Source organism: Balaenoptera borealis (genome assembly GCF_965194805.1).
Source record: "Balaenoptera borealis genome assembly, chromosome: 2".
Taxonomy (NCBI): Eukaryota; Metazoa; Chordata; class Mammalia; order Artiodactyla; family Balaenopteridae; genus Balaenoptera; species Balaenoptera borealis.
The window spans coordinates 172,255,266-172,281,385 of record NC_138867.1 but is presented as its reverse complement, the minus strand read 5'-3'; the positions used below and the strand labels follow the sequence as shown (position 1 = coordinate 172,281,385).

At 62.6% G+C, this 26,120-nt stretch overlaps 2 protein-coding genes across 15 annotated transcripts in view; one reads left to right on the top strand and one right to left on the bottom strand.

The window, feature by feature from the left end:
- CRTC1 (CREB regulated transcription coactivator 1) overlaps positions 1-12,399 on the top strand; it is a 73,712-nt gene extending 61,313 nt beyond the window's left edge. For 4 of the 13 annotated variants that reach the window (XM_082381340.1, XM_082381339.1, XM_082381334.1 and 1 more), the window contains 7 exons: positions 1,678-1,811; positions 3,549-3,860; positions 5,960-6,064; positions 9,558-9,644; positions 10,245-10,425; positions 11,230-11,573; positions 11,684-11,771. In XM_082381340.1, coding sequence (XP_082237466.1) covers positions 1,678-1,811; positions 3,549-3,860; positions 5,960-6,064; positions 9,558-9,644; positions 10,245-10,425; positions 11,230-11,525 — 1,115 coding nt within the window. In that variant the 3' untranslated portion in view covers positions 11,526-11,573; positions 11,684-11,771. Of the gene's footprint in view, positions 1-1,677; positions 1,812-3,548; positions 3,861-5,959; positions 6,065-9,557; positions 9,645-10,244; positions 10,426-11,229; positions 11,574-11,683 lie in introns of those variants that run through there. The other 9 variants (XM_082381336.1, XM_082381346.1, XM_082381345.1 and 6 more) reach the window with 7 other exon arrangements.
- Positions 12,400-17,406: 5,007 nt separating this feature from the next.
- COMP (cartilage oligomeric matrix protein) lies at positions 17,407-25,680 on the bottom strand. Of its 2 annotated transcripts, none has more exons than XM_082380395.1 (19): positions 25,074-25,680; positions 24,759-24,844; positions 24,292-24,343; positions 23,685-23,854; positions 22,844-22,981; positions 22,475-22,549; positions 22,221-22,379; positions 22,028-22,132; positions 21,832-21,939; positions 21,472-21,631; positions 20,810-20,928; positions 20,548-20,600; positions 20,266-20,447; positions 19,873-20,051; positions 19,697-19,745; positions 19,298-19,494; positions 18,628-18,800; positions 17,869-18,008; positions 17,407-17,785 (listed from the first exon to the last, which is right to left on the bottom strand). In XM_082380395.1, exons 1-19 carry the CDS (start codon positions 25,150-25,152, stop codon positions 17,739-17,741), a joined length of 2,271 nt encoding a protein of 756 aa, XP_082236521.1. In that variant the 5' UTR covers positions 25,153-25,680; the 3' UTR covers positions 17,407-17,738. The 2 variants fall into 2 exon arrangements, with proteins under 2 accessions (XP_082236521.1, XP_082236522.1); XM_082380396.1 differs by having other exon boundaries at positions 25,560-25,623.
- Between the last annotated feature and the right edge of the window lie 440 nt (positions 25,681-26,120).

Genomic DNA, 26,120 nt, shown 5'->3' with positions numbered 1-26,120 from the left:
GCTGCTTACTGAGCCCCGACATCTGCTCCCGACGTGCATGTTGAGCGTTCCTTGGCCCGCCGGACACATGAAGCGTCGGATGCTCAGAGAAGACGAGGGAGCAGTGCAGGGTCCCGACTCCCAGTGTGCTCTCAGCAGGCATCTTCCGGACTCCTCCTGACTAGGCCTCTGTCGATGGCTCCCTTGATGTCGCTGTGTTTGCAGCAGCCTGATTCTGGGCCCAAGGTCTGTGCAGAAACAGGCCCCCGGGGGCTCTGCTACAGGAGCTGTCGACGGTGCCAGGCCCCCCCAGCAGTGCTCAGCCGAGTGGAGCTGCCAGGGCATCCGAGGGGAAGTGCAGGCGTGACTGGGCTCGCCTTGCACAGATGACACAGCCCCAGCGAACAGCTGCCTGGGGTGGAGGGAAGGCTGCCCATCATCTCCCCTCAGTGTATGCTGGGTGCGTTCTTGCCAGCCCTGGAACCGGCCACCTCACCCGCTGGAACCACGTTGATCTGGTGCCCTCCGCGGGGTGGGCCCAGCTCCCCCGGTGAGTCAGGCACCTTCACCTGGCCTTGACTGCGGGCCAGATTCTCTTCTGAGCCTGCTCACGACCTCTCAGTTCTCCTCACGGTGAACTGGAGAGGACAAAGAAACTGAGTCTGGGGTGATCAGGCCAGGCCCCCAGGGCTCCCTTCCCCCCCAGCATCAGGGGGCCCGTTGCTTCCCTGGCACAGTGCCCCAGGATCATCTGGCAGGCCCCAACACACTGAACTTGACCTCACTTAGCTCCTTCACAGCAGACACATCCAGGGATCAGATTGCTGGGGGAGGGGGCCAGGGTGAGGGAAGGGGTGACTTGGAGCCCCCCCCCAGCAAGAACTCCATCAGGAAGAAGATAACTGAGTTTCTTGCTCGGGCATCCTGGTGGGGTTGGTGCTGCAGCATGGGGAGTGCACGAGGTGGGAGGAGAAGGTTGTGGGTGCGTGATGTCGGGGGAAGGGCTGCCAGATACAGAGGTCAGGGGCCAAGGGGAGATCTGGCCAAAGGAGCAGTTATGGGAAGGGGCACGTTCACGGAATGAGGGTGAGGAGAACGATGAGGCTCAAGAAGAAACTGCAGCATCAGGCAGCACCGATTTGGTTGGAGCTAACCAAAACCCAAGCCACTTTAGGAAAAAAAAAAGGGGGTGGGACTGTCTCTGAAACCAGGGAAGTGCCAGCGTGCTGGGTCTGGGGCTCAGGTGCTATCTCTGCCCCTCAGCTCCCTTGTGGTTACCAGGATGCCTCCTCACAGAATTCTGGACCTCCCTTCCTGGAGTTCCATCAAAAGCCCCTGGGCAGGGTCTCATTTGGCCAGCCTAGTCACGTGTCCATCTGGGGGCCAATCATGCGGTAGCCCAGAGGTGGGGAAGCGCTGATTGGCAGGACCTGCGGGACACGCCCCTCCTGGAGGGATGGCAGGATCTGTGGGGAGAGTGTTGGTCAGCACTGGAGGTGGGAGCCCGTGCAGAGCTGGGGGACCCTGAGGTCAGGGTATCGGGACCTCAGAGGGGACATCCCGGGTTTGGTGATCCGGATGTGCCCACTGGCGTCTGTCCTAGCGATTGGACTGTCCTCAGCAATGACCCTGGGAGTGTGAGTGCCCCCTGCCATGATCCCAGTGGCTGGCATCACGCCCACCCTCCCTTCCTTTCAGGGATGAGCACGCCTGGCTCCTCGCCACAGCACCGCCCGGCCGGCGTCAGCCCGCTGTCCCTGAGCACGGAGGCAAGGCGGCAGCAGGCCCAGCAGGTGTCGCCCACTCTCTCCCCACTGTCACCCATCACTCAGGTGCGAGGGCTCAGGGGGGCGGGGGAGGTGGGGCCCTGCTCTGCTTCTCTGGGAGGCCTCATGCTCCTTCCAGGGAGCAGAATCCTGAAAATCTTGCCAACATTTTTTTTGCTTTTTGTTGTCAAATTTTCAAACACACGGGGAATGCAGATATCAGTGGCCTGGATTCCCCTGTGCCCATCATGGCTGTTAGCTTGTGCCCGTGTGACTGGGCATTCTTTATTATGCTGTTCTCTTCTTTAGGATCTAGTTGCAATTTCCCAAAATAAAATGTTTAGAGAAGGTTTTTTTTTTTTTTTTTCCCCAATTTACCATGTTTGCTTCGTCTGCTTCTTTGGTAGTTTGTGTGTGTCTAGGAGTTGGTCCGTTTCATCAAAGTTATTCCACGTGCCAGCATACAATTGTTCGTAGTACTCTCATAATCGTTTTTATTTCTGTAAAGTGGTTAGTAATATTGCCCCTTTCATTTCCGATTTCCATAATTGGAATCTTCTCTTTTTTAGTCAATCCAGGCTCGTAGAACGAGTTAGGAAGTGTTCCCTCCTCTTCTATTTTTTTGAAAAGTTTGAGAAGCATTGGTATTAATTCTTCTTTGAACATTTGGTAGAATTCAGTGAAGGTGCTGCGGTCTTGGCGAATCTTCACTGGAAAGTTTTTGGTGGCTGATCCCAACGCCTTACTCGATATCGGTCCTACTCAGACGTCCTTTTCCTTCTTGGGTCCGTTTCGGTAGTTTGTGTGTTCTGAGGAATTTGTCCATTTTGTCTGCTTTTCAGTCCCTGATAGATAATATTGTTTCTTTGGCTTTTAACATGACCTCGATGGTCTTATCCACCCACAACGAAATTAACAGTAGTTCTTCTATACCTTCCACTGCACGGCCTGGTCTCGGCTCCCCACCGTGTCTCTGTCTCTTGTACAGTTCTTGTTCAGATTAGGATCCAAACAGAGCCATGCGTGGCTCCTAGCGGCTGTGTCTTCTTCAGTCTCTTCATCCGTGACCCCAGCCTCTTCTTCCCTCCCCGCCACGCCCCACCCCTGAGGCCTGCCTTCCCTTTCCGGAAACTCCTTTCCGGCGTTCTGCTAAGTGTTTACATCCTGTAGCTCCTGGGCACAGCCAGCCTCCCTCAGAGGGCAGGAGCCCTTGCCTGCCTGCCTGCCTGAGGAACTGTCCGCGCAGACTCGTGAGCCTGGAAAACTTGCCTCTGGTTATTTTCCTCTTTCCAACTCCAAGAGGGGCCTGAGCTGGTCATTGCCGAGTGACCACACAGGGACCTCCATCAGCCCCAGCGTTTCCAGCCTCCCCTTGGTGCCCAGGCTGCAGGGTGGCGGGAGGGGGTTCCTTCTCCCCGGCAGGACCCCACAGGGGCTAGGTGCTGGCTCCCCGCTGGGCTGCCAGAGTGTGGTGCCCTGTGCCTGCCCACAGTGGGGAAACTCCAGCTCAGAGAGGCGGGGGATGGGGGTGGAGCATCCTGAGTCTCTGCAAGTGTGGAAGGGTGTGCAGTGAGAAAGGCTCACTGGGGGCAGGCCTACTGAGCTGCGGCCCAGTCCTCCGTGGGCCTTGGGGGAAGCCCGCTTCGCTTCCCTGGTCCAGGGTCTGGACATCCCTCTGTTCATCTCTCACTTCAGTGTCAATCACGCCAGGCCATGGGGGTCCCCTGGGGGCCAGGTGCTCACAGCCCGCCCGGCCCACTCCTTTGAGCATGTGTCCCACCTGATGCCCTCCTCTCCCTTCAGGCCGTGGCCATGGACGCCCTGTCTCTGGAGCAGCAGCTGCCCTACGCCTTCTTCACCCAGGCGGGCTCTCAGCAGCCGCCGCCGCCTCAGCCTCAGCCCCCGCCCCCGCCGCCGCCTGCGTCCCAGCAGCAGCCACCCCCGCCGCCCCCGCAGGTGCCTGTCGGCCTCCCCCAGGGCGGCTCCCTGATGCCGAGCGCCAGCCTGACTCGGGGGCCCCAACTGCCCCCGCTTGCGGTCACGGTACCGTCCTCTCTCCCCCAGTCCCCCCCAGAGAACTCGGGCCAGCCGCCAATGGGGATCGACACTGCCTCGGTAAGCCCGGGGCGGGGCCTGACGGGGGTGGGGGTGGGGCTTGTGCAGGAGGAGCCCAGGGGCTGTGGGAGACCCCCATCGGACCTGCAGGAGGAGTGTCAGGGTGCCTGGCTTTATCTGCAGCCACCTTGAGGCTCCACTTTGAGGCCAACTTGGCCAGGGGTTGGGGCTGAGGCAAACACTGCCTGGGGCTGGGAGCTCAGTGGGGGATTCTCCCTGGAATCCTCAAGCCAAGTTTGTCACCCTGGTATAGATGGGGAAACTGAGGCACAAGCAGGGGTCAGGTGCCCCAGACTTCACCCAGGACGGGCCACCCCACGTCTGGCTGCCAAGCCCTCCCCCATGGCCCCGGTTGCCCCGCTCAGCCCTTCCCACCCAAGACAGGGCTTCCTCGGAGGCAGGGAGAACACGGAGCTCTCAGGGCCTAGGGAATGGACTTCTGAGAGCCAGAGAGATGGAGCTGAACTTGGAGGAGAAGAAGGGATGAAGCCAGTTCTGTGGTTCATACAGCACAGTGCCCTGGGCCGGGGGCCTGCAGCTCAGACCATGGGACCCCTTGCCTGGGGCCAGGCTTGGGGTAACAAGTGCTAGGTTTTGACCCCTGCACCCCAAACCTTCCTGCCTGTTCAGACTTTCACCCAGGTTGCCCTGATGGGAAGGGAGTGGTCACAGCTACCTTTGGCCACATCCAGAGGAACAGGGACCCACGTTTGGGGCCCAGCCAGCCCTCCCCACTCACTTGGCCCATGGCTGCCAGCCCCAGGATAAATGTCATCAGAACATCATGTGTTCTGCGAAGAACAGGCCCCCCCCCGAGCTGGCCAGGGTGGGCAGGTGACCCAACAGGTAGAAACCCACATTTCCAGGCTGCTCTGATCCCGCAGAGGGCAGACCTCAGGGGTCCCCTTGGATGGGACTGCACCCAAGCCTTGCCTTGGGCAGAAACAGCAGGTATGGGGGTGGCTCTGACAGTGGGGCTGCCTGGGGCACCCAGTTCCATGACACCCTGCCATGGCGGTGCCTTGCTGTGGAGCTGGGGGGACATTGGAGACATGGGCTATCCAGGCCAGGCTCTCGGGTCAGGGTGCTGTTGTCAGGCAACCCCCTCCCCTTCCGTGGGAGTGGTGGCTCCGCGGGGCTCGGGTTCCAGTGGCCTCCTCTGTGAATTTCTGTAGATCCACCCAAGCGAGGAGAATGTCCCTCTGGTCATTTTCCTCTTTCCAACCCGAAGAAGGCCTGAGCTGATCATTGCCAAGTGACCACGCTGGTGTCTCTGACACCCACACCCTGCTGCACGAGCCCTCTGCCCCATCTGGGCTCAACCGCCATCCCAAACTGCTCAGAACAGGCCGCTGAGGCAATGAAGGAGACATAGCACTTAGGGAGCCCTGGGCCGGCCGGCTGGGTCTCATTGAACAAGCTCAGAGAGGTCAGGCAGCTTGCCCAGAGGCACACAGCAGGGGCTCACTGGGTAGGACCAGAGCAGGGTCTAAATCCAGGTCCTGGCCTAGCCCGTCCTGCCCCCCAGGAGTCTGATAAGAAGCCAAGACCCTTTGTCATTCGAGTGAGGAGGTGGCCGTCCTTGGAAATCTGTGGACAGCATAACCCGGCGGACTTGTCCCAAGCAGTACCAGTGATAGTGACTGCCCAGCGCCAGGAGCCCTGCAGTGTGCCCCAGACGGCCTTGGCTGTTAGCCCGAGGGCATCTGACTGGCCCTGGGCCTTCCCTGCCCGTGCGGGTGTGCGTGTTCACACGTGTGCAGCTGTGTGCACACGTATGTGGGTGTGGTGTGCATTTGTGTGAGTGCTCTAAAACCTGCTGAGTAGAGGCTGATCCCTCCGCCCCTCCCCAGCCCCCCAGGGCGATTCTGTGAGGCTGGTTTCCAGGCTCTCTGACCGAATGCCCCCACCCCTCCCAGAGGTGGGTTTGGAGGTAGGGCCCCTTGAGGCCCTGGGCTCAGGTGCCCTCCTGCAGGTGCCCTGGGTATTCAGCTCACCTGAGGGATGGGGCCCCTGCCGGAGGTGTCAGCAGCGAACAGCTAGTCCCGGGAAGCCAGGCCTGGGGCCCCGCGAGCATCCTGACCTGTCTGTCGTCACAGGCGCCGGCTCTGCAGCAGTACCGTACTAGCGCCGGCTCCCCAGCCAACCAGTCTCCCACCTCGCCCGTCTCCAATCAAGGCTTCTCCCCCGGGAGCTCCCCACAAGTAAGGGACGCCGCCTCCCCTCCCCGGCCTCCCCTACTCCAGCCTAGCTGGCACCCCCCACCACGTGTCCCCCATCTACCTGTCTGTCCACCATCTGTGCCTCCCGTCTCACTCCACCCCATCTTGTTCACTCCATCGGGGTGGGGACCGGTGAGGGGCGGCCACCCTGGGCAGTGGCCAAGGAGAAGGCACCCCCTCCCGGAGCTGTCACACTCCCTCAGCGCCTCTGTGGTCCACGCCAAGCCCCAAGTGGGGTTGGCGGGCCCCCCATTCACATCGGCGATGTTGGTGTCGGCTTCGCCCCAGCTCCTCACCCCGTGGCTGGGATGCCGAGCCCAGTGTGTGGCTCAGAGCAGGCATCGAGCGGCCCGTGCCCCCGTCCCCACCCATGTCTGCCCGCCCTGAGGCCTCCTGCTTCCAGGCTTCTGGAGGTGGAGGCGTGCTCCCCCTGCGTCAGGGGGCAGCTGAGGGGACGGCCAGCCTGTGATGGGGGCTCTGACTCTTCAGCCCCCTCCGCCCCTTAGGATGGCGTGTCTCTCGCCTTCAGACCCCCAGCACAGGAAGCAGCCCATCCAGTGTCCTCGTCCTCTTCCCACCGTTGAGGAGACTGAGGCTTGCCCCAGGCAACAGGCAGGGCTAGATCATGTCTATCAGACTCAGGTTTTCCCTCCATACCAGGCACCACGGGACCCCGATCTCTGACACAGACACACACACACACCCCTTCCAGGTTCCTCAGAATCCCTCTTGGCTCTGCTCCACCCATGGCTGCATTCTGTCCGGAACCTTCCATCAGAGGAGAAGGGGTTCCTGCAAAACTGACATCCAGGCCCCAGACTTCTCGCTGTAGCAGCAGAGCCTCCCCAGGACCCCACCACCCCATCCCCAGAATGTCACCAAGCTGAGAAACCTCAGGAGCTACTGCAGTGCCCAAGACCGGGAAGTCTCCTTCTCAGCCAAGGGAAGATAGGGCCTTACTTCCCGGGTAGAGCAGAGGGAGGAGAGCTGTTCCTCCAGGCAGGACGTGGGCTCCTTTGTCCCCGGCGACATGCCCCGCTGTCCGTCTCCCAGGCTCGCAGCCACGCACCCCGAGCCAGGCCCTGTATGTCAGGACAGTAGGCCTAGCCCTCAGGGGACCTGAGGCTGTTCTCATGGCTCACTGATACACGAGGGGCTCTCCCAGGGCGCTCCCTCCACCACCCACGGCAGCCAGGGGTCCCGCTGGGACTGTCGGCGTGCAGCCCCCCACTCTGCAGAAGTCAGGGAAGGTGCAGTGAGCTTGAGGCCAGCCGGGGGTCAGCCTGGTGTCTGCATGCTCTCTGTCCATCCCTGTTGGCTCTGAGCTCTCGCGTCTGGTCTCGTCACGTGGTGCCGAGAGGACGCGGGAGTGGGAGAAGTTGGTCCAGGCAGGGGAAGCAATAGGGGGCGCCTGCCCGCGGTGGGCAGCCCTGCCTGGGGCTGGTGTACGTGAGGCAGGACAGGAATTTAAGGGTGGAGCAGATAGCTCTCAGGAGAGGTTCGCCTGAACCAAAGTGGGCCATTCTGAGCGGAAAGCGTGTTGCTGTCTCATCAAGCCCGTGTCTGTGTGTTGGTTTGTCCGTCCGTCAATTGGGCACTGGCCAGGGAGGCAGGCTGCTCACTCAGATGTGAGGACGGGGCCGGTAGGCTGTCTGGCCCCAACCAGGGGCTCGCTTGGGGGCAAACCATGGTTTTCCACTACAGCTGGATCTCTGGGGACACATTCATCAGCCCATGGGCCTGGGTCACCCCACGCCTCCCCGGCCCAGCCAGCATCTCCCCTGGACACACGAGGCAGCCGCCTTGCCCCACTTGGCCTCAAGCGGATGTCGCGTGTGTCCAGCTGCACCCTGAATCTTAGGCAGCTGGAATTGGCTCCTTTGTGCTGCCCCCTCCCGCCCCAGCCCTTCCATTCTGGGCAGACCTTTCTGGCAAACCCTCATGGTAGCTTCACAAGAGAAACCATATCTGGGGTCTCCTGTGTGTGCCAGGCCTCTCTGGGGCCAAGGCCATGGGGACAGGGTCAGGTGCCCCAGAACAGCCTGCCCCCGGCCTCAGTGAAGGCCATCATCTGCCTCCTTCACAGGTAAACCCAGCAACCTCACAGCCCCCTTTTCCAAACCTGAAGCTGGCGATTTTTAGGGCAAATGTGGCCTTTTTGCCACATTGTCTTTTTTCCTTCTTACTCCTTTCACATTTTTAACTCTTTCCTGGTGTTTGAATGGAATGTCCATCCCCAGGAGCCACCGCACCGGCCGGAGTGGCTGTCCCTTTCTACGGTCAGTCCACTGAACACCCAGAGTGGCTGGGGGCTTCGTGGCCAACTCCTCTCTGGGATGGAGGCCTGAGAGTCAAGCTTTGGCAGTTGTCAGAGAACACGGGGACCTTTCTAGAATAGAGAGCTCAAAGGGGGGAGGTCCAGGGCCTGTGGTCCGTGAAGACTCTGACCTGGAAACGGCCGCAGGGGAGCGACTTCTGCAGGCCACCCTGTTCTACAGAGGAGGAAACAGGCCAGAGCTCCCAGCCTCGGGGAAGCCGAGGGCCCCGGGCGGGGCATCTGTTTCCCCAGGTCTGTTGCCTCCGGTGTGACCTGGCCACACACACGGCCATCCCTTTCCTCCCTTCCACATCCCGCCAGACTCTGTCCTGCCATCTCCCTGGCAGCATCTCAAGAATGGGCAGGAGCTCCACACTCCTATTCTTGGCATCTCCACCGCCTCAGAGGATCCCCAGCCCCCTGCTCCTCTCCCAGGGGCAGCCCCCGTCCGTCTGCCCCAACTGGCATTGGGCAAACAGGAGTGGGGCTGCCTGCCATCGCCCAGGCCCCAGGGCCTCGCGGGCAGGCAGGCAGCCACGGCTGGACAGGTGGGCAGGGGCTTTCCGTGTACCTGTCCCGTGCTCGCTCTGTGCACCCTTCCTGCCCACGTGTCTGTGGCCTGCTGCCTGTCCCGCGTCTCCCGTGTCTGACAAGGTACGCATCCCACCCTGAACACCCAGAGCGTGTCCCGCCTTGCCCCACTCACACACTTTCCTCTGGGGCCTGTCAGGTGGGGTTCCCGGTCCCTGTGGCCCCTCGTCTTCCATCTGATGACAGCGGGTTCACCCACACCTGAGCTTAAGGAGAGGAGATGGGATGGCACTTTGGGGGCAGTTGGGCGGCAGAGGCCCCCCTCCCCCAGGAGCAGGCGGTGGAAAGGAGCCATCATCCCGAGATTAGGGGTGCACCCCTCCACCCCAGCGGGTGTGGGCTCTCCCAGGAGCCCTGAGATAGACGTCATCAGCCTCTCACGTCCTGAGCATCTTCCAGGCAGTTCCAGAGGCCTCCCTCCTCTCCCAGCCCAGGCTGGTGGTGAGGTCCTGGGAGAAGGGTATGGGTGCAGCCAGCCCGTGGGAGCACCCCCCCACCCCATAGCAGCCGCACCCCCTGCCTGGTTTTGGGAACCCTGACGACAGTGGGCCTCTCTTCTGTCTGCAGCACTCTTCCACCCTGGGCGGCGTGTTTGGGGACTCATTCTATGAGCAGCAGATGGCGGCCAGGCAGGCCAATGCTCTGTCCCACCAGGTGAGCGGGCGCCCACTGCAGACGCTCGCCAGACCCGGCCCGCTCCTCTGCATGAGCTTCTCAGCCTCTCCAGTCTCCAGGCTGCAGAGGCCCAGGCCCTGGAGGGGGTGGCTTGGCTTGGCCTCTCCTGGCGTTTGCACCCTGCCCGCAGAAAGAGGCCGCCAGCGGAGGGGGAGGAAGGGTGGGCGGTGAACACTGGTGGGGACAGGCAGTGGCTGTTACAGCGGTGCCTCGGTGTGGGCCGTGCACGTGGGTTTGCCGGGAGGTTGCAGTGGCAGTGCGTGAAGGCCGGGACTGGGGGCGTGTGGGCACGGGAAGGGTTGGCTGCTGTCTGGAGCTGTTCACTCACTCATCCATCCATCCAGCAAGCTCTGAGGGGGCCATGTGCCGGCAGGCCCAGGCAGGTTCGGAGACGGGGAGACCCCAAGGCAGAGGGACTCATGCTTGGCAGCGCCAAGTGTACCTTGGCACGGGTGCTGGGCGTCCTGTAGGGGAGGAGGTGCTGGCGGTCGCAGGCAGGCCGGCCAGCCAACCACGGCCGGGGTCCCAGGGCGGCCAGCTCGGGGGGCTGGCCTCACACCTGTATGCTTCCTCTCCCAGCTGGAGCAGTTCAACATGATAGAGAATGCCATCAGCTCCAGCAGCCTGTACAGCCCGGGCTCGACACTCAACTACTCCCAGGCGGCCATGATGGGCCTCACGGGCAGCCACGGGAGCCTGCCGGACACACAGCCGCTCAGCTTCCCCAGCCACAGCAGCATACCCAACATCATCCTCACAGGTGAGAGGCCGCGGGAGATGGAGTCCCCGCCCTGCAGGGTGAGGCGCGACGGGGCCCAGGTGTCCCTGCCCACGGAGGCCAGAACCCGCCAACCTCGACTCACCGCTGGGCTTACAGGACACAGGCTGGGGGGGCGCACACTGGACCCTGGACCAGGTGTCCGGTGTCCCAGGCTCAAGAGTGAGAACAGGGTGAAACCAGTCCCTCAGCCCTTCACCTCCTGCCCGGTCCCCTGAACCCCAGTAGCTGAGCGTGCCGGGGATGCACGTGACTGTGGGGCGGGCCCTGCCTGCTGGGGCTTGTCCCGCGCAGCTGACCGACACGTAAGAGCTCGCGCATGCTGCGTCGGGCCTCCCCGAGCGGCCTGAGCACAGTGCCCAGGCACCCAGGCTTGCGCACGCGCATGTTGAGTGAGTCTTCTCCCAGCAGAGCTCAGACCCTGCAGTCCCCCACCCCCACCCCTCGTCATGCCCCTGAAGGTTCTAGGTTTTATCAAAGAAGGAGGCGGTTTCCTCATAAGCCAGGGCTGTCGTGGAATTGAGGGTGAGACCCTCTCAGCAGTCCCCACTGACATCTCTAGGATGGAAGGGGTTCCTGCCCAGAGCTCCCCACGGCCGGAGTGCAGACCCAGTGCCTCCTCCCCGCCCCAAGGGTCTGCAGGAGATGCTCTGAGCGCAGAAGCCTAGGCCTTGGAGGTTGTGTGAGAAGGATCAGGCCTCTGTGATTGTCCAACGGCCCAGAAAGAACAAAACTTCCATATCCGTTTCCCAGATTGGGAAACTGAGGCCCAGGGTCTCACCACAGGTAGAGGAAGGAGCCCAGGTGCGAACCTGGGTCTCTGCAGGGAAACCCGGGCTTCCCTCCAGCCCACAGGGAGGCCCCTGATGCACACGGAGCAGACTGCCTGGCAGAGCCTGAGAGCCCCCGGCTCCCCCCACGTCACACTGGAGTCTGCGTCGCTGCCCTCGTCCCAGGGCTTTCCGGCCTTGGTACCCCGACATCTGGGTCGGGACCGTCCCGTGTGCTGTGGGGTGTTGAGCAGCATCCCTGGCCTCCACCCACCTGATACCAGTAGCATTCCCTCCAGTCGTGACAACTAAAAATGTCCCCAGACATCGCACATGTCCTTTGGGGGACAGACCGCTCAGGTGAGCTCCGTGGTATGGCCTGAGCATTGATGGGGGCCGTGGAGGCGCAGAGTCGGGGTGCGGGGAGCCAGGGCCAAGCTGAGCCTTTTGTGTGTACCCCCCACCCCCAGTGACAGGAGAGTCCCCTCCCAGCCTCTCTAAAGAACTGACCAGCACGCTGGCCGGGGTCGGTGACGTCAGCTTCGATTCTGACAACCAGTTCCCCTTGGACGAACTCAAGATTGACCCCCTGACCCTGGACGGACTGCACATGCTCAATGACCCAGACATGGTCCTGGCCGACCCGGCCACCGAGGACACCTTCCGGATGGACCGTCTGTGAGCCGCACGCCCGGCACACGGCCGCCCAGCCCCCGGCTCCGTCACCCCACCGGTCAGTGGTCCCCACGGCGTCCCCCCAAGCCTGGGGACGGCGGCGCTCCGTCCCTCGCAAACGGCCGAGCTTGTGATTCTGAGCTTGCAATGCCGCCAAGCGCCCCAGCCCACCCGCCCGCCCACCCCGGTCGTCCACCTCCCGCGTGAGGCCGCGTGTCGTCGCCCCCGCGGACCCTCCCTGCTCTCTCGTCCCCCTGTAAGATGCGGAAAGCGCGCTGGGCAGGGCCGCCGGCCTCGGGGGGCGCCGTGCTCTGCGACGGTGGTGGGCTGAGGTGCACCTTGCGACTGTTGTCCAGCTCTCACTGCCTTCCTTTGTCCCCGGTCCCCCCACCCGCCCGCGCCCCCAGCCCTTGGTTAGGTAGCGAGCCAGCCCCACCCTGCCAAAAGGAGAAGGCGCCGGGGGCGGGGGGTGGGCGGACATGAAGCGGAAATAAACACTATTTGGACTGCCGTCTTTTATATTTCTGAGCACACACAGAACACTAGACTCCATCCCACGGAGGTGGGATGCGAACATGTGAACGGAGCATGCGAAGCAGCTACATCTCCCCCGGGGCCCAGTAGGGAAGCCCACGCCCCCCCCCCCTCGCCACCCGCAGCTAGGCCCCTCGGTGGCCACCTTTGCTGTGAAATCCCCACCCAGGCCTGTCGGGGATGCACGTGGAGGCGGGGATTATTTCTAGGGGGTTTTGTGACTTGTTTCCATCTTTCTTTCTCTGTACCGTGGTCACTGTTACTATTATTTAAAGAATGGCCGGGGGTGGGGGGGCAGAGGCGGCCGGGGCATTTTTTGGTTTGTTTTTTTTCGGTTTGTATTTACATTTGGGTTGTAGATGAATAACTGACTCCTTCAAGCCAACACTTGCTGAGAGCATGTTTTTATTCTAGAAATCCAACGTTATAATATTTGTAAGCTAACTGGAAGCTGTCTGCTGCCTGCCCGGGTCTGAGCTGCATCTCCGGCCTTTTTACTTTTGCTCCGTTATCCCAAAACAGAAGGACATGAGGTTGGGCTGGGCTCGCTGGGCTGGGTGGGCACTCTGGCAGAAGCTGGCAGCAGCGGCCAGAGGGACCTCCGCTCTGATCCCTAACAGACTTCTGGGAAGGAGCCCCGGCTTCCATCAGGGGTTTTGTGAAGACCCAGCTCTGCCCGGCCTTCCCAAAGGTGCCAGCCAGTCCTCAGGGCAGGCCTGTCCTAGACCCCGTGGCTGGCGGCAGCAGCTGCGGCCCCTCTGTCCTGAGATGCCCCAGAGATGAGCCTGTCCTCAGCACCCCCATCCCAAGGACCAGCCGACATTCATCCCCTCCCACCATCCCGCCATCTCTTTCGTAGCCCTTCCTGGCAGGGCTGGATTTGGAGGCAAAGAGCAGTGTGCATTTTAGCGGCTGGTTTCCAGGTGCTTCTCAAAGTGCCTCAGGAGGCCCAGGTGACCATCCATCGGGGCTCACTGGCGCACCAGAGGCCATCCCTCTGCCCTACAGGCCCTGCGAGGGGGGCGACAGGGCTGGCTTTGTGTTCTGTCAGTTGCTTTGGAATAGGAACGTCCGTTTCATTCCCTCCGACATCACATCTCGAGTTCTTACTCGCTCCTCCGCCTGCCAGCAGGGCTGGCACCTCCTGCCTGGTGCGTTTCCGCCTCCGTCGGGGTCTTGGGAGCTCCCGCCTCTTATCTGTGGGAGCCAGATTTGATCCTAGCGACCATCCCTCTCTCTTGTTCCCTGGCCGGGCTCTTAGCACGTGGCCAAGTGGCCGCGTGGCCCCACAGTCGGGAAGCCCCCTGTCCTCGGTCACTTGGCCTCCGCCGCTGTTGTCTGGACTGGAGTTAGGGTTAGTGTCAGTCCATCCAGGTCAAGGGCCCGTCTTCTTTCCAGGGCTGGGGGCGAAGAGTGAGGACTCTTTTTTTCTTTTTTTAAAGAAAAACTACATGTATGTACATAGAAGGGTTTGATTACCATTAGACTTGTATGTAGAACTTTTTTAAAAAAATGGCCTTAATAAAATTACAAGCAACCTTCCTGGATGCCATTTTCAAACAAGGAGTTGGGGACCCCGTGAGGGAGCCCCGTCAGCCCACACTGCCCATCTGCCCAGCACTGGGTTCTTGGTGCAGATGGGTAGGGAAGGAGGGGCTGTCCAGCCCCATGGCCCGTTTCTAGCATCCCTCGGCCAGGAGCACAGGTGATACTGTATTAACACGGCAGCCTCAGCCCGTGAGGGGCGTAGGTGCAGAGCTTTCCCGGGGAGGGGATCCAGCCAGGAGCCAGCGGCCAGGTGTCCTCAAAGGGTTCACTGCCCCGTCCTGGGCCTGGGCAGGCCTCTGGGGGTCTACAACAGGGGATTTTGGTTTTTTTCTTAAGTATCATTTCTCTACTAAATGTTGAATATGAATTGCCAAGACTTTTAGAAACAGGACAGCTTAAGGGAATCAGCCCTTTGACTTGTGATGTGAAAATACTGTGATTTCAGGCGAGCTGCGCCATGAGGGGTGAGCCGGGGCCCCTGCATCGTGTATATAGACCCGCTCGCTGTGGCCAAGCCCCCCTCAGCTGTGCAAACCTTTCCTCCGGGAGCGTGAGCCAACCAGCGTGTCCCCACCTGCCTCAGTTTACCCTCTGTCCTCTGAGCCCCCAGGGTGGTAAATTTGTTCCCCCATGAGGCTCCATGGGCCGAGGATGAGACCTGGGGTCAGCCTGTCTCTGTGTCCCCCAGAGAAGAGAATTCATGCCCCTGGTCCCCACCCCCCGCCTGTCAGCATCACCCCTGCAGTGCCCGGGGTTGACTTGGGGAAGGAGAAGGAGGAGTCTCATGGGGATCACGTCCCTGTCACAGGTACCCGTGAGGACCTCCACCCACACCGTGCCCTTAGCAGAGGGAAGACAGGCAGCACTGTTTGGGGTACCCTGCCGCCCCCTCCCCGCTTTCCTTGCACGCCTTGCTTCCCCCCAGCGCTCTTCTGGGCAAGAAGGGTAGGGGCCAGTCCCTTGGGGCAGGGGGCTCTGAGACCCTCAGTGGAAAGCTCAGGGGGCAGGTCGACCCTTCAGCAAAATTTGGAGGCCCACGGCCAGCGGTATCCAAAAACCAGTCAGGCTTCCCTGTGGGGACAAGTACACAGCAGAAGGGACCCTAATTGCGTTGGGTCCAGCCCCCAACCCCACTGCGGTCCACGGAGTTCCTTGGGACCAGGCCTGCGAGGCTGGAAGGCAAGGGCAGGTGTGTGTGTTTGCAGCCCTTTCCCCAGCAACGCCTCCATGCTCACCTCCAGCCTCCCCACTGGCTTCAGGGCCACCTGCCTGCCCGCCCAGGGGGTATGCACTGGGGGTGCTTGGCCGGCCTTTGCGGCCTGTGTGCTGTTATCTCCTTGTGGGTTTTAAGGGCTGGGCAGGAGGGTTCTGACGTCGTAGGTGTGCTTGGCCTGATTTCTTCAGGCGGCTGACCTCCCAGGAGGGCGGCCAGCCAAGTGGGCCCGTCGTGAGGCCTGTATGTCACAGTGGGGCGGGCAAGGACAGCTGTCCATCTGTCCCTCCATCAGATGCTGTGAAACTCCTGCATGGAGGGCGAGACGTCCCGTGTCGTCCATCCATCCTGCTGGGGTGGGTGTCCAGTTTGGGGACCGCGTGCATGCCGGGTGCTGGCTGCGGCCTGGTCTCGGGGGACGGGAGTAGGTACGAGGCCCATGGAGGTGCTGGGTGGGACTCAAGAAGCAGGGGCGACCCCCCTCTGTCCAGCCTCCTGGGCCTAATGAGCTCCCCTCATCACCTGCTCCTAGAGAAGACTTTGTTGACCTGGAGGCCTCCAGGCAGCTGAGAACGCCTGGGATGGTGCACCCCTCCCCAGACCTCCACATTTCAGCTGACCCTGAGCTAGTTCATAACCAAACTTGCTGCCAAACTCCTGCCCCCAACTGAATTCTGAGTCTTCTGCCTTTCCAAAGAAGGCATCCCCACCCCAGGGTGCACGCTGGGTGTGGTGAGGCCTGGTGGGGTCAGGAGACCCTCCACCTCCCCTGCCCCCGCCCCCAGCCCTGACACAGCAGTAGCAGCACCCATCACCCTCACTGGGTTCTGAGGGAGCTATAGTCAGAGTCCTCAGGGTGCCCTTGGCGTGGTGTTGGGGCACAGGGGTGCAAGGTCAAGGGTACCTGCTGCTCTTGGGCCTGGCCTACCACCCCTGCAGGTGACGCTTCAGGTGAGGGAGCTGTGGCCACCTGAGCTCCGCCCCCCCCGCCACGTGACCTGAAGAGCTGGGGGCAGGATTTGGCACCTCGCCTACCCTGGGAGGCCTGCCTGGGGTGAGTGGGCAGCCAGGTCTGTTTCTGCCCGAGTTCTCCGTGGACCCTGAGCCCCCATCCCCTGGGGGTCTCACAGCATATGACAGGGGTCCTTGGGACATTCCTTTGTCAGGCCCTGCCCGGCCAGCTTGGCCTGAACCAACTCTTTTTGGCTTCCTCGGCTTTTGGGGGTCCTGGCTGTGTGGGGCTCAGGCACCTCTCATAACTGTTGGTGTGCCACAGGTGGCTGGCCACAGACAAGAGTTCTTCCCCAATGGAGGTGGGGTGACCTGCACCCCCAGGCCTGGGCACTGGGGTACTCCTGAAGGCGCCGGGGGGCAGACAAGACCCTTGTGACCCGGGCCTCAGTTCCCTCTTGTCATTAGCTCAGGCCCACGGGTCTCAGGGCCCCAGGCTCATCCCAGGCAGGGGCTGGACGTCAGGGGCTGGTTCCAGACAGCTCCCTCTGCCTTCTGCCCTCCTGGCCAGTGCCCAGCACCCTGTTCCGAGGAGCCAGTGACACTTGGGTTGCCCCCATCTTGCGGGGTTGTGGAATTTGGGGGTAATCGATGCCCAGCCTGTCATTTCTGACCTCCTGCCAACCGGGGACAAGGGGACACAGCTGTGGCATTTGCCACCAGACTCCGGAAGGGAGGGCTTTGGCAGTCAAGGTCCACTGGCCCCGCCATGCCCTCCGTTGGAAACTGCCCCTGCCCCTCCAGGAACTGGGCGGTACCACTGATATATGCAAACCTGCCAGTCCAAGCCCTGTCCCACTCATGTCCCTCTTTCCCTCAGGCTGGCTCTGCCCCCACCCCCAGCATGTACATTGTGCTGTAGATGTCCCGTGGGCCGCACGCGTGGGTGCCCACGGCGGGTGGGGGCGGGCGCTCAGGGTGCACTCGGCCGGCCCCTGCCCATCCTTTCTGGCGTGGACGCTATCGTCTGTGTACCTTTGCATCCTTTGTAATGAAACATAATAAAAATCCAATGTTTTCATCTCTGCCTCCTCTCCTTTTTTCCTGCCCTCTTCTCCCCTCTGGAGGATGAACTGTGGGTGTTGCAGGTGCACCAGGCAGAAGCCACACAGGGGCCACACACACACACAAACACACACACATGGACACACGGACACGCAGGCGTGAGCCCCTCACACACCCCCCCCAGGATCCTGGGGCAGACGCCCCAGGCGAGTGAGTGGGATGCAGCAGGGCCGGACACTCCTAGTCAGGCTCCTAGGGCCCCAGCCAGTCACGGGGGGAGTCAGTGGCAGGCCCCCAACTCTCCCAAGGCCTGAGTTTGGGGCCCCTGGCCTCCCCTCAGAGGCTCGACCCTGCCATCTCCCCGTGGCAGAGACCACAACCAGCTGCTCCGCCACACACACACTTTATTTGGTCCTCTCTGAGCCCCTCTCCCTCCCCACCAGGCCAGCTGCCTCTTGGGGCCGGGTGCTGTTGGCCTTCCACAGTGAGGGCAGCTGTGAGGGTGGCCGTCATCCAGTGGCGGGTCCCCACCTGTGTCCCTAGGCCTGCAGCAGCCTCTGGACCTCGTAGTCCTCGGGGATGGTGTCTGTGGAGAGAGGGTGAGCAGGTGAGAGGGGGGTGAGGCTGGGCGGTAAGGACTCCCCACCTTCCCCAACAGGTTCCTCTTACCATTGCAGCGGTAGCGCAGGTTGGCCCAGATGATGTTCTCCTGGGAGAAGCAGAAGACTCCCAAGCGGCCTCCCCGCATGGTCGTGTCCAGGACCACATTGCTGTCCGCCACCAGCTCCGGGCCCTCGTAGAACCTCACTCTGCGGGGAAGGAAGGGACTGTGATTCGGGGCCCTGGGCCAGGTGCCGCCTCCCCTCTCAGAGCTTCAGCGTCCTGCCCCATGAGCTAGGCCCCCTCCTCTCTAGGAGAGGGGGCCATATGTCTCCCTGCCTGGGCCATGCTCAGGGCAGAGGGGGCTCCTGACCTGAGCCTCAGTTTCCCTGTGTGAGAGGATGGACATCTAGGGCCCTGCACACAGTAGGTGCTAAGCATAGTGCCTGGACTTCCTGGCAGCGCAGAGTGGGGACTGAGAAACCGGGAGTGAGTGAGACCCCACCTACTGCTGTGTGCAGAGTCCAGAACCACCGGACCCTTGAGCCCAGACCACCCAAACTGGCCCCGCCTTTCCTGAGTCCAGGCTCCCCCCTTGTCCCACCTCTCCTCTGGCCCTGCCCCCTGAGCAGCTCCCTGCACGGCCTGGCCCTTCCCCCTGTCCTGGGATGGGTATCATGCCCCAGGGCCAGACAGTATTTCTAACTGCCTGTATTATTCCCATTTTACAGATAAGGGGACCGAGGCCCCCTGAAGCACTCCCCACTTCCCTCAAGAGCCAGGATAGAGCAGGGCCTCCAGGCCCCCTGGCAGAGGACGGGTTCCCACCTGATGTAGCCCACTTGGGGCCGGTGCTGCAGGAACCAGCGGTAGGACGTCTTGTCCTTCCAGCCCACATTGCGGGGGTCCTTCCACAGCAGCCGCACTTGTGACTCTGTGTCCCCCGTGTGCCACAGTGCATTCCGAAGCTGCTCCCCAGGGCCTGTGGAGGACTTCACGGCCTGCCACGCCGGAGAACAGGGGAGTGGGGGTCAGAGACCACACAGGCCACCAGAGCCCCCAGACAGGCAAGGAGCTGTGAGTCATAGAGGAGTGGTGGGGGCCCCCAGTATGCCTGGATGGGAGACCCACGAGGAAGCCTTGGGGGCCACGTGGAGCTTTGCAGGCAGGCTGTAGGGGCAGCAATGGTTTGTGGGATAAACTCGAGCCTAGAGGACTTGGGGAATTCTAGGGTTTCAGTGAAATACTGGGGTCTATGGGGCCTGCAGGAGGATTTGGAACCTGAGGGAAAGTTTGGGGCTCTGTGAGAGGGTTTTGGGGCCCACAGAAAGATTGGGGGATCCCGGGGGAGTGTTTGAGGGCCTGTGGGAGGAACTAGGTAGAAAGACTTCGAGGTCCATAGAATGAGGCCGGGGGCTGTAAGGCTTTGGGGATTTGTGGGAGGGTTTGGGGCCTCCGAGTTGGCACTCAGACCCAGAGTTCAGGTCGGGCCCAGCACCTTGAGCTGGATGCCAGGCTCCGCCACTGCACGGAAGGGGTTTGCCTGCCAGTATGTCTGCTCCATCTGCTTCCACATGACCACGTAGAAGCTGGAGCTGTCCTGGTAGCCAAAGATGAAACCCGCATAGTCGTCATCCGTGACCGTGTTCACGTGGAACGTGCCTTCAAAGTCCACGCCATTGAAGGCCGTGTAACCTGGGGAGAGGAAGGGACGCTAGCCCCTGCCGCACCAGGACCCAGATCCGCCCCCGGCCCCGCCCCTCCAGAGTCCAGAACGTCCGACCCCTGAGCCCAGACCACCCAACCTGGCCCCGCCTTTCCTGAGTCCAGGCCCGCCCCGTCCCACCTCTCCTCTAGCCCCGCCCCCTGCACGGCCTGGCCCCTTCCCATGTCTCACCCACACCCAGGCCAGGGTCGCTGTTCATCGTCTGCACAATCTCCATCCCCTGGTGGGGTTCAAAGGAAGAAAGGCCTCAGGCCAGCCGTGTGTGCCCTCGGCTCCCCGCCCCTAGCTTAGGACCCGCTGTGGCGGTCCTGGGCTCCCCCCACCTCCCGCCTGGGCCCCGCCCCCACCTGGTTGAGCACCACCCAGTTAGGGTCTATCTGCGCGTCGCCTTCGGGGTCCAGCACGACCGTCTGGAAGGCCCGGAAGTCGGTGAGGGTGACCTCAGCGTTCTCCGGACACACATCGATCTTGTCCACCACCTTGTCTGCATCAAAGTCCCCCTGGCACACGTCGCCCACGCCGTCCCCTGAGAGGAGATGGGAGGCCCCCCCACCGTAGTAGAATCAGCTCCAGGCCCCGCCCCAGGCCTGGCCACGCCCACACAGGCTACCAGCCCTGCCCACACCGTGTCTCCAGCTCCGCTCACACATGCCACTGGCCCCACCATGCCCACCCCAAATCTCACCTTAGTGGCTCCGCACTAGCCCCGCCCCCACCACAGGCCCTGCACCCTGCCTTACGGTCCACGTCTTCCTGGCCCGGGTTGGGCACCAGGCGGCAGTTGTCCCGACTGTCGGGGACCCCATCGTTGTCATCATCGTCGTCGCAGGCGTCACCCTGGCCATCGTGGTCTGAGTCCTGCTGGGCGCTGTTGGGCACTGTGGGGCAGTTGTCCCGCGAGTCCTGGTGCCCATCCCCATCCCTAGAGTGGGTGGGTGGGGCAGAGACAATGAGACCCCAGAAAGCTGGATCAAGGGCTGCCCACCCTGGGTCCCCACCTCAGCCCCAGATGTCCTCCTTACTGGTCTTGGTCGCTGTCACAAGCATCTCCCACAAAGTCGTGGTCCACATCCCTCTGGGGGCGGGGGAAGGATGTAGGTGTCCATAATCAGGGCAGAAGAATTCAGAAGCCTCCCGCCCACCCCCAGTTCCAGAGCCAAGGTCCTTCCTGACGCGGAGGAACACCCCCGCCCCCCAGGCTGCTCGGACTGGGCTGGAGTCTTGTTAATCAGCCTGGGGCTCACCCCAGGGGGCTGACCCAGCTGGGGTCTGGCCTGCCCTCACCTGGTCTGCGTTGCTCTTCTGAGGACAGTTGTCACAGGCATCCCCTACACCATCGCCATCGCTGTCCTTCTGGTCTGAGTTGGGCACCCTGGGGCAGTTGTCTACCGTGTTGCGGATCCCTGCGGGAAGCAGAAGGACAGAACGGGATCCCAAGATTGGCACGGGGCCAGGCTGACTTCAGCAGGGCAGGTGCAGACCTGGGGCTAGCTTGGGACAGAGTCCCACCGCATCTTTGGCTCCCAATAACTACAAAGTTAAACCAAGTATTCGTGCCCAGTCGCCAGCCTCCTAGAGACTAAATGAATGGACGGCGGTGAGGGGACTAGCTCTGTGAATGCACCACCTCGAGTCTCTGCCCAGATGTAAAAATGGTACCTCCTCGGCCCTAAACCCCAGGCTCACGTCTCTGTCCTCTTATTTCCTCCCTGCAGCATCTAACGCAGGGACCGCCTTCCCCTCCTCCAAAAGTTCCTTCCTTTTCTCCTCGGCATCATATGCCAGCTTGCATTTTGCTGCCCGCCGGAGCATGGTCCACGGTCCCTGGAGCCCTAGGCGAGCATACCTGCTCCGGCTTCCAAAGGAGGCTGAGCCCCGCCCCCAGCCAAGCCTCGCCCCTTGGTGCCAGCCCTTCCCTCTCCCCGCCCCCCTGCCACAGAGCTCACGGTCGCCGTCTGTGTCATCGTCGCAGGCGTCGCCTCGGCCGTCGTTATCTGTGTCCTTCTGATCGTCGTTCTTCTGGGACCGGCAGTTGTCGCACGCATCGCCCCACTTGTCGCCGTCCGCATTGCGCTGGTCTGGGTTCCGCACCAGCGGGCAGTTGTCCTAGAGGTCAGGGCCGGTTGGGAGTAGTCAGGCCTAGAGAGGCAAATGTCACTCCCCAGACTGTCCATCTCCGAGGCCCCGCCTCCTCTGCAGGGAACCCCCTAACCCTCTGGGACCCGCGGGATCAGCCTCTAAGGCCACACCCCTCACTCGAGCCAAGCCCCCATCTAGTCTCGCCTAGGCCCCCGCTTTTGCCCCACCTTCTCGTTGAGGACGCCGTCCCCGTCGGCATCCGGGTCGCAGGCGTCTCCGATGCCGTCGCGATCCACGTCCTCCTGCCCTGAGTTGGGCACCGTCACGCAGTTGTCCTAGGGGTGGGCGCGGCGGGCATGAGGGGCGCTGCCAGGGAGCCCCGCCCACCCTCATACCAGGCTACGCCCTCCAGACCCCGCCCACCTTTCGGCACTGGCGCTCTGAGCAGCGCAGCTTCTCATCGGGAAAGCCGTCCAAGTCTGTGTCGCTGCCGCAGAAGAGCCCGTTGCCAGCCCAGCCGACGCCGCACTGCGGGTGGGGGAGTGAGTGGGTGCTCCGGCGTGGCCCCACCCCCGGACCCTCGTCGTACGCCCCTCCTTGGCCCGCTCGCACTCACCATGCAAGATCGCGACCCATCACGCTCCAGGACGCAGTCGGCCTTCTCGTGGCACGGGCTGGGCGTGCCGTCGGGGCAGAAGCGCTGTGCGCGCCGACGGCAGCCTGATGCCTGGTCTCCCACGAAGCCGGGCTGGCACGGGCCGCACTGGAAGGAGCCCTGAGCCCGGGCCACGGGAGGTCAGCCCCCGCCGCCCGACACTTTGCGTCCCATCCTCCATCTCTCAGCCCTTCCCCTCTCCTCCCAGGCCTTACCGGGGTATTGACGCATACGGAGTTGGGGACGCAGTTATGCTGCCCGGTCTCACACTCGTTAATGTCCGTGCAAACCTGGGTGGGAGGGAGGGCAGAGGTCACTGCTCCCACGCAGATACCCCCAGACCTCCCACCCGGTTCACGTCTCCTCTGAATCCTACCTCTCCCCTACATCTTGCCTCCAACCCCCACCATCCCTGACGTGGACCCTTAACTTCCTCTATTCCCCAGACTCCGGTCCCTATGCCCTCCCGCTGGAGCGAGGCAGGAAAAGGCTGCGAGGCTGGAGGTCGAGTTTACTCAACAAAATGCCCCCCACCCCAAAATGCTCCTCTTGGCTCCCCACCCCAACCCCCCCACGGCCCTCACCTGCTTGTTGGCCTTGGCGAAGGCCAGCCCCACGCCCTCGTGGGTGGGGCCGCTGTACCCCGGCGGGCAAGCCTCGCAGCGGAAGCCCGGACTGGTGTTGATGCAGCGGACGTGGGGGAAGCAGGGGTGGGCGTTGCACTGGGGGAGGAAGGGCCCCGAAGGGTCAGAGGACGGAGGTGTAGCTGGGCCTCCCCGAGAGAGGCGCCTCAGGGCTTATTGGGCTTGTACTTGTAAAGTTCAAGGCAAGGGCCATCAGCTAGCTCTTGGGGGCTGGGGAGTGCCATGTGGGGCAGAGGCCACTGTCCCAGGGGTCACACACGGCTTAGCCTTGATGTGGGAAGGGGCAAGACCAGGCGGGGAACAGGGCGTGCCTGAAGGGATCTGTTCCTGGGACCCGGTGGGCTGGGTGCTCATGGGCGGGGGAAGACATTTTGAGGGCGGGTGTCCCCAGAGGAGGCGGGAAGTGGTCGTCGGGGCGTGCGTGCCCGGCGGTGAGGAGGCTGTCGGGGCGGAAGCCACCCGGTGGTGAAAGGGTGGCTGGGGTCGGCGGCTCCCGGCGGTGAGGGGGGTCGTTGAGGCGGACCACTCCCGGCGGTAGGGGAGTCGTCGGGGCGGACGTCACCGGCTACGGAGGAAGTCATCGGGATGGGCGTCCCAGGTGGAGAGGGGGGTGGTAGTGGTGGGTGTCCCCCGGCGGTGGGGAGGTCATCTGTACCTGCGCCCCTGGAGATGAGGGGGCTCTCCGGGAGAGCACCCCCAGCGGATGAGGAGTTCGTCGGGGTGGTGGGGAGCTGTGGGGTCACGCGTTGGGGGATCGTCGGGGCGGTGGTGGCGGACGCACCTCGTTGACATCGGCGCAGTGCGAGCCGTTGCCGGTGAAGCCTGCGGGGCAGGGTCCGCAGCGCGCACCGCTTGTTGTCTCGGTACAAGCCACGCCGGGGAAGCAGAAGCCGGGCGCGCACTGGTTTAGGGGCCTCACACTCAGGCTGTGGGTGCGCGCGGGTTGCATCCCTGCGGGGGGGTGGGGCGGGAATGGGTAGGGCCACGCCCAGGGGTGGAGCCGGGGTGGGGGGGATGGCCCCCTGAGGGCGTGGTGAGATCCTGGCTGTTCTGCGACCCCGCCTCGTACTGAGCGCTCTGCCCGCCAGGTCTCTCCAGTATCTGGATCTCTGCGCCCGGCCGTTTTTTGCTTCTCCCTCCTCGACTCTCCACCTCCCAGCATCTCTCGCATGGTTTCTGGCCCTTTGGGGGTCTCCCCCTCCCATAGTCTCTGTCTCCCCTTCCTGTTTCTCTCTCTCCATCCTTCATCCAATCTCTCCATCTCTGTCAGCCTCCATCTTCTCCTCTGCCTCTTTTCCTCCCGGTCTGTCCTTCGCTCTCTGTCTCTGTCTCCCCATCTCTTCTCGCTCCCCCCGCCGCCCAGTCTCTGCCGACCCAGCTGCGCTCACCGCACGCGTCACACTCCATCACCGTGTTTTTCAGAAACGTCATCTCCTTGACCTTTGGTGCAAGGGGGATGGGGTGTGGTCAGCGGGTCCATCCCTCTCCTCCCCCGTCGGGTCTCCCGTCTGCCTCTCTCAAAACTCCCTTCCCTCAGACCCACCCACTCGGCCCGGGCCCCCTCCCCACGGACTCCCTACCCCGAGATCCCTACTCTCCCAGCCCCTCTCTTCCTTCCCTGGGATTCCCTTCCCCCCTCACGGATCCCTACCCCTCTCCCGCGGAACCCCCTGTCCCTGGGACCCCTCTTTTTCCTCTTTTCCGTAACTCTGGGCTCTCTTCACCTCCACCAGGATCCCCTTCTCCGGTCCTCCTCCCACTCCCCCACACTTCCCCACCTCCGAGACCCCCTTCCCCTCTTCCAAGCCTCTCTGTGCCAACCCGGCACCCCCGTCCCCCCAACCCCGGCAGGCACCTGCTGCCGCAGCAGTTCCCGCACATCCTGCAGCGCCGCGTTGGTCTCCTGCAGTTGGCGGAGCATCTGCGGCCCCAGGTCTGCACCTGCGCTGACAGGGGGCGCTGGTGGGGCGTCGGGGACCGGAGACCCCCATCACCACCCCTCACACCGCCGCCGCAGGGACCCCTGACGCCCACCCCATTTCTTGAGTCTCTGCCCCGCTGCCTGCTTTCTCCGCCCCGTACACCCCGGCGAACAGTCCCCGACTCCCAAGAAGCCGCGACCCCAGGCCTCCCGCGAGTCCTGTCCGTTTGGGGGTCAGGGGCGGCTTACCCAGCGGGATCTGCCCCTGGCCCGATGCGCCGAGGGCAGCCAAGGTGAGCAAGAGAACGCGGGCGGCGGTGAGGACCATGACGGCGGCGGGGAGCTGGACAGCGTCTCGCTCTCTGCCGCCCACGAGGCTCGCGCTGCCTATTTATGCCGGCGGCGCGGCCGGCCCCGGGGACGGCCCTCGGCGGCCCTGCCCAGCGTCCAGCCTCAAGGTAAACAGACGGCGCTGGCCTCCGCGTTCAAGGCCCCGCCCAGCGCGGCTGAACCCGGATCCGGCGGGGAAACTGAGTCACGGGGGGGCTTGTGCCGGGGTTGGTGGGGCGGGGAATCAAGCGGGACCGCCCTCCAGCCTTCTCATTCGCTTATCTGAGTGATGGTTGCGTGCCAAGACTCGGGCATAGCTGGGAACGAAGTGATCCCCCCACAGTGGCTCCCCTCAGCTCACACTTGGGGAAACTGAGTCAAGAGTGGCTAAAGGTTAGGACTCACCTCCTCCCCCAGCCCCTTTCTGATCTCTCTCTGCGGTTCTCTGGCTGGTGAGTAGGGGAGGGGGGCAGCCTGGTCGCCCAGGGACCGGAGCCCACTCAGTCTCCCAATCTGTGCACTGGGCTGTGTGTGTGTCCCTCCCAAGCAGGAGGGTGAGCAAATTAAAGGGCTCTGGCTGGAGGAGATCTGAGCGGAGGAGGCCCTGTGCTTCTGTTTGTCGAGACTTTGCCGTACCATCCGAGCTCCAGTCCAGCTCTGTGGGAACAGCCTGTAATAAAAATAGAAATTACTGCTAATCAGGAAAATCCTCCCAGCCCAGCCATGCTCTTAAGCTAAAAAACACCTCTGTTTTCTGGAGTTAACCCTCTTTGCCCCTACCCTCCAGTGTTTGCAGCCTCTATTCTATAGGCAGGGAAACTGAGGACCAGAGAGGGGAAGTGACTAGCCTAGGGCCATTGCGAGGGGCAAGGATGAAGCCAAGGTAGGTTCATTGCCAGATTTGTTCTCATGGGAGGTTGCAGAGAAGTCACTGAGGGCTTCCTGGAGGAGGTGGCAAGGAAACCT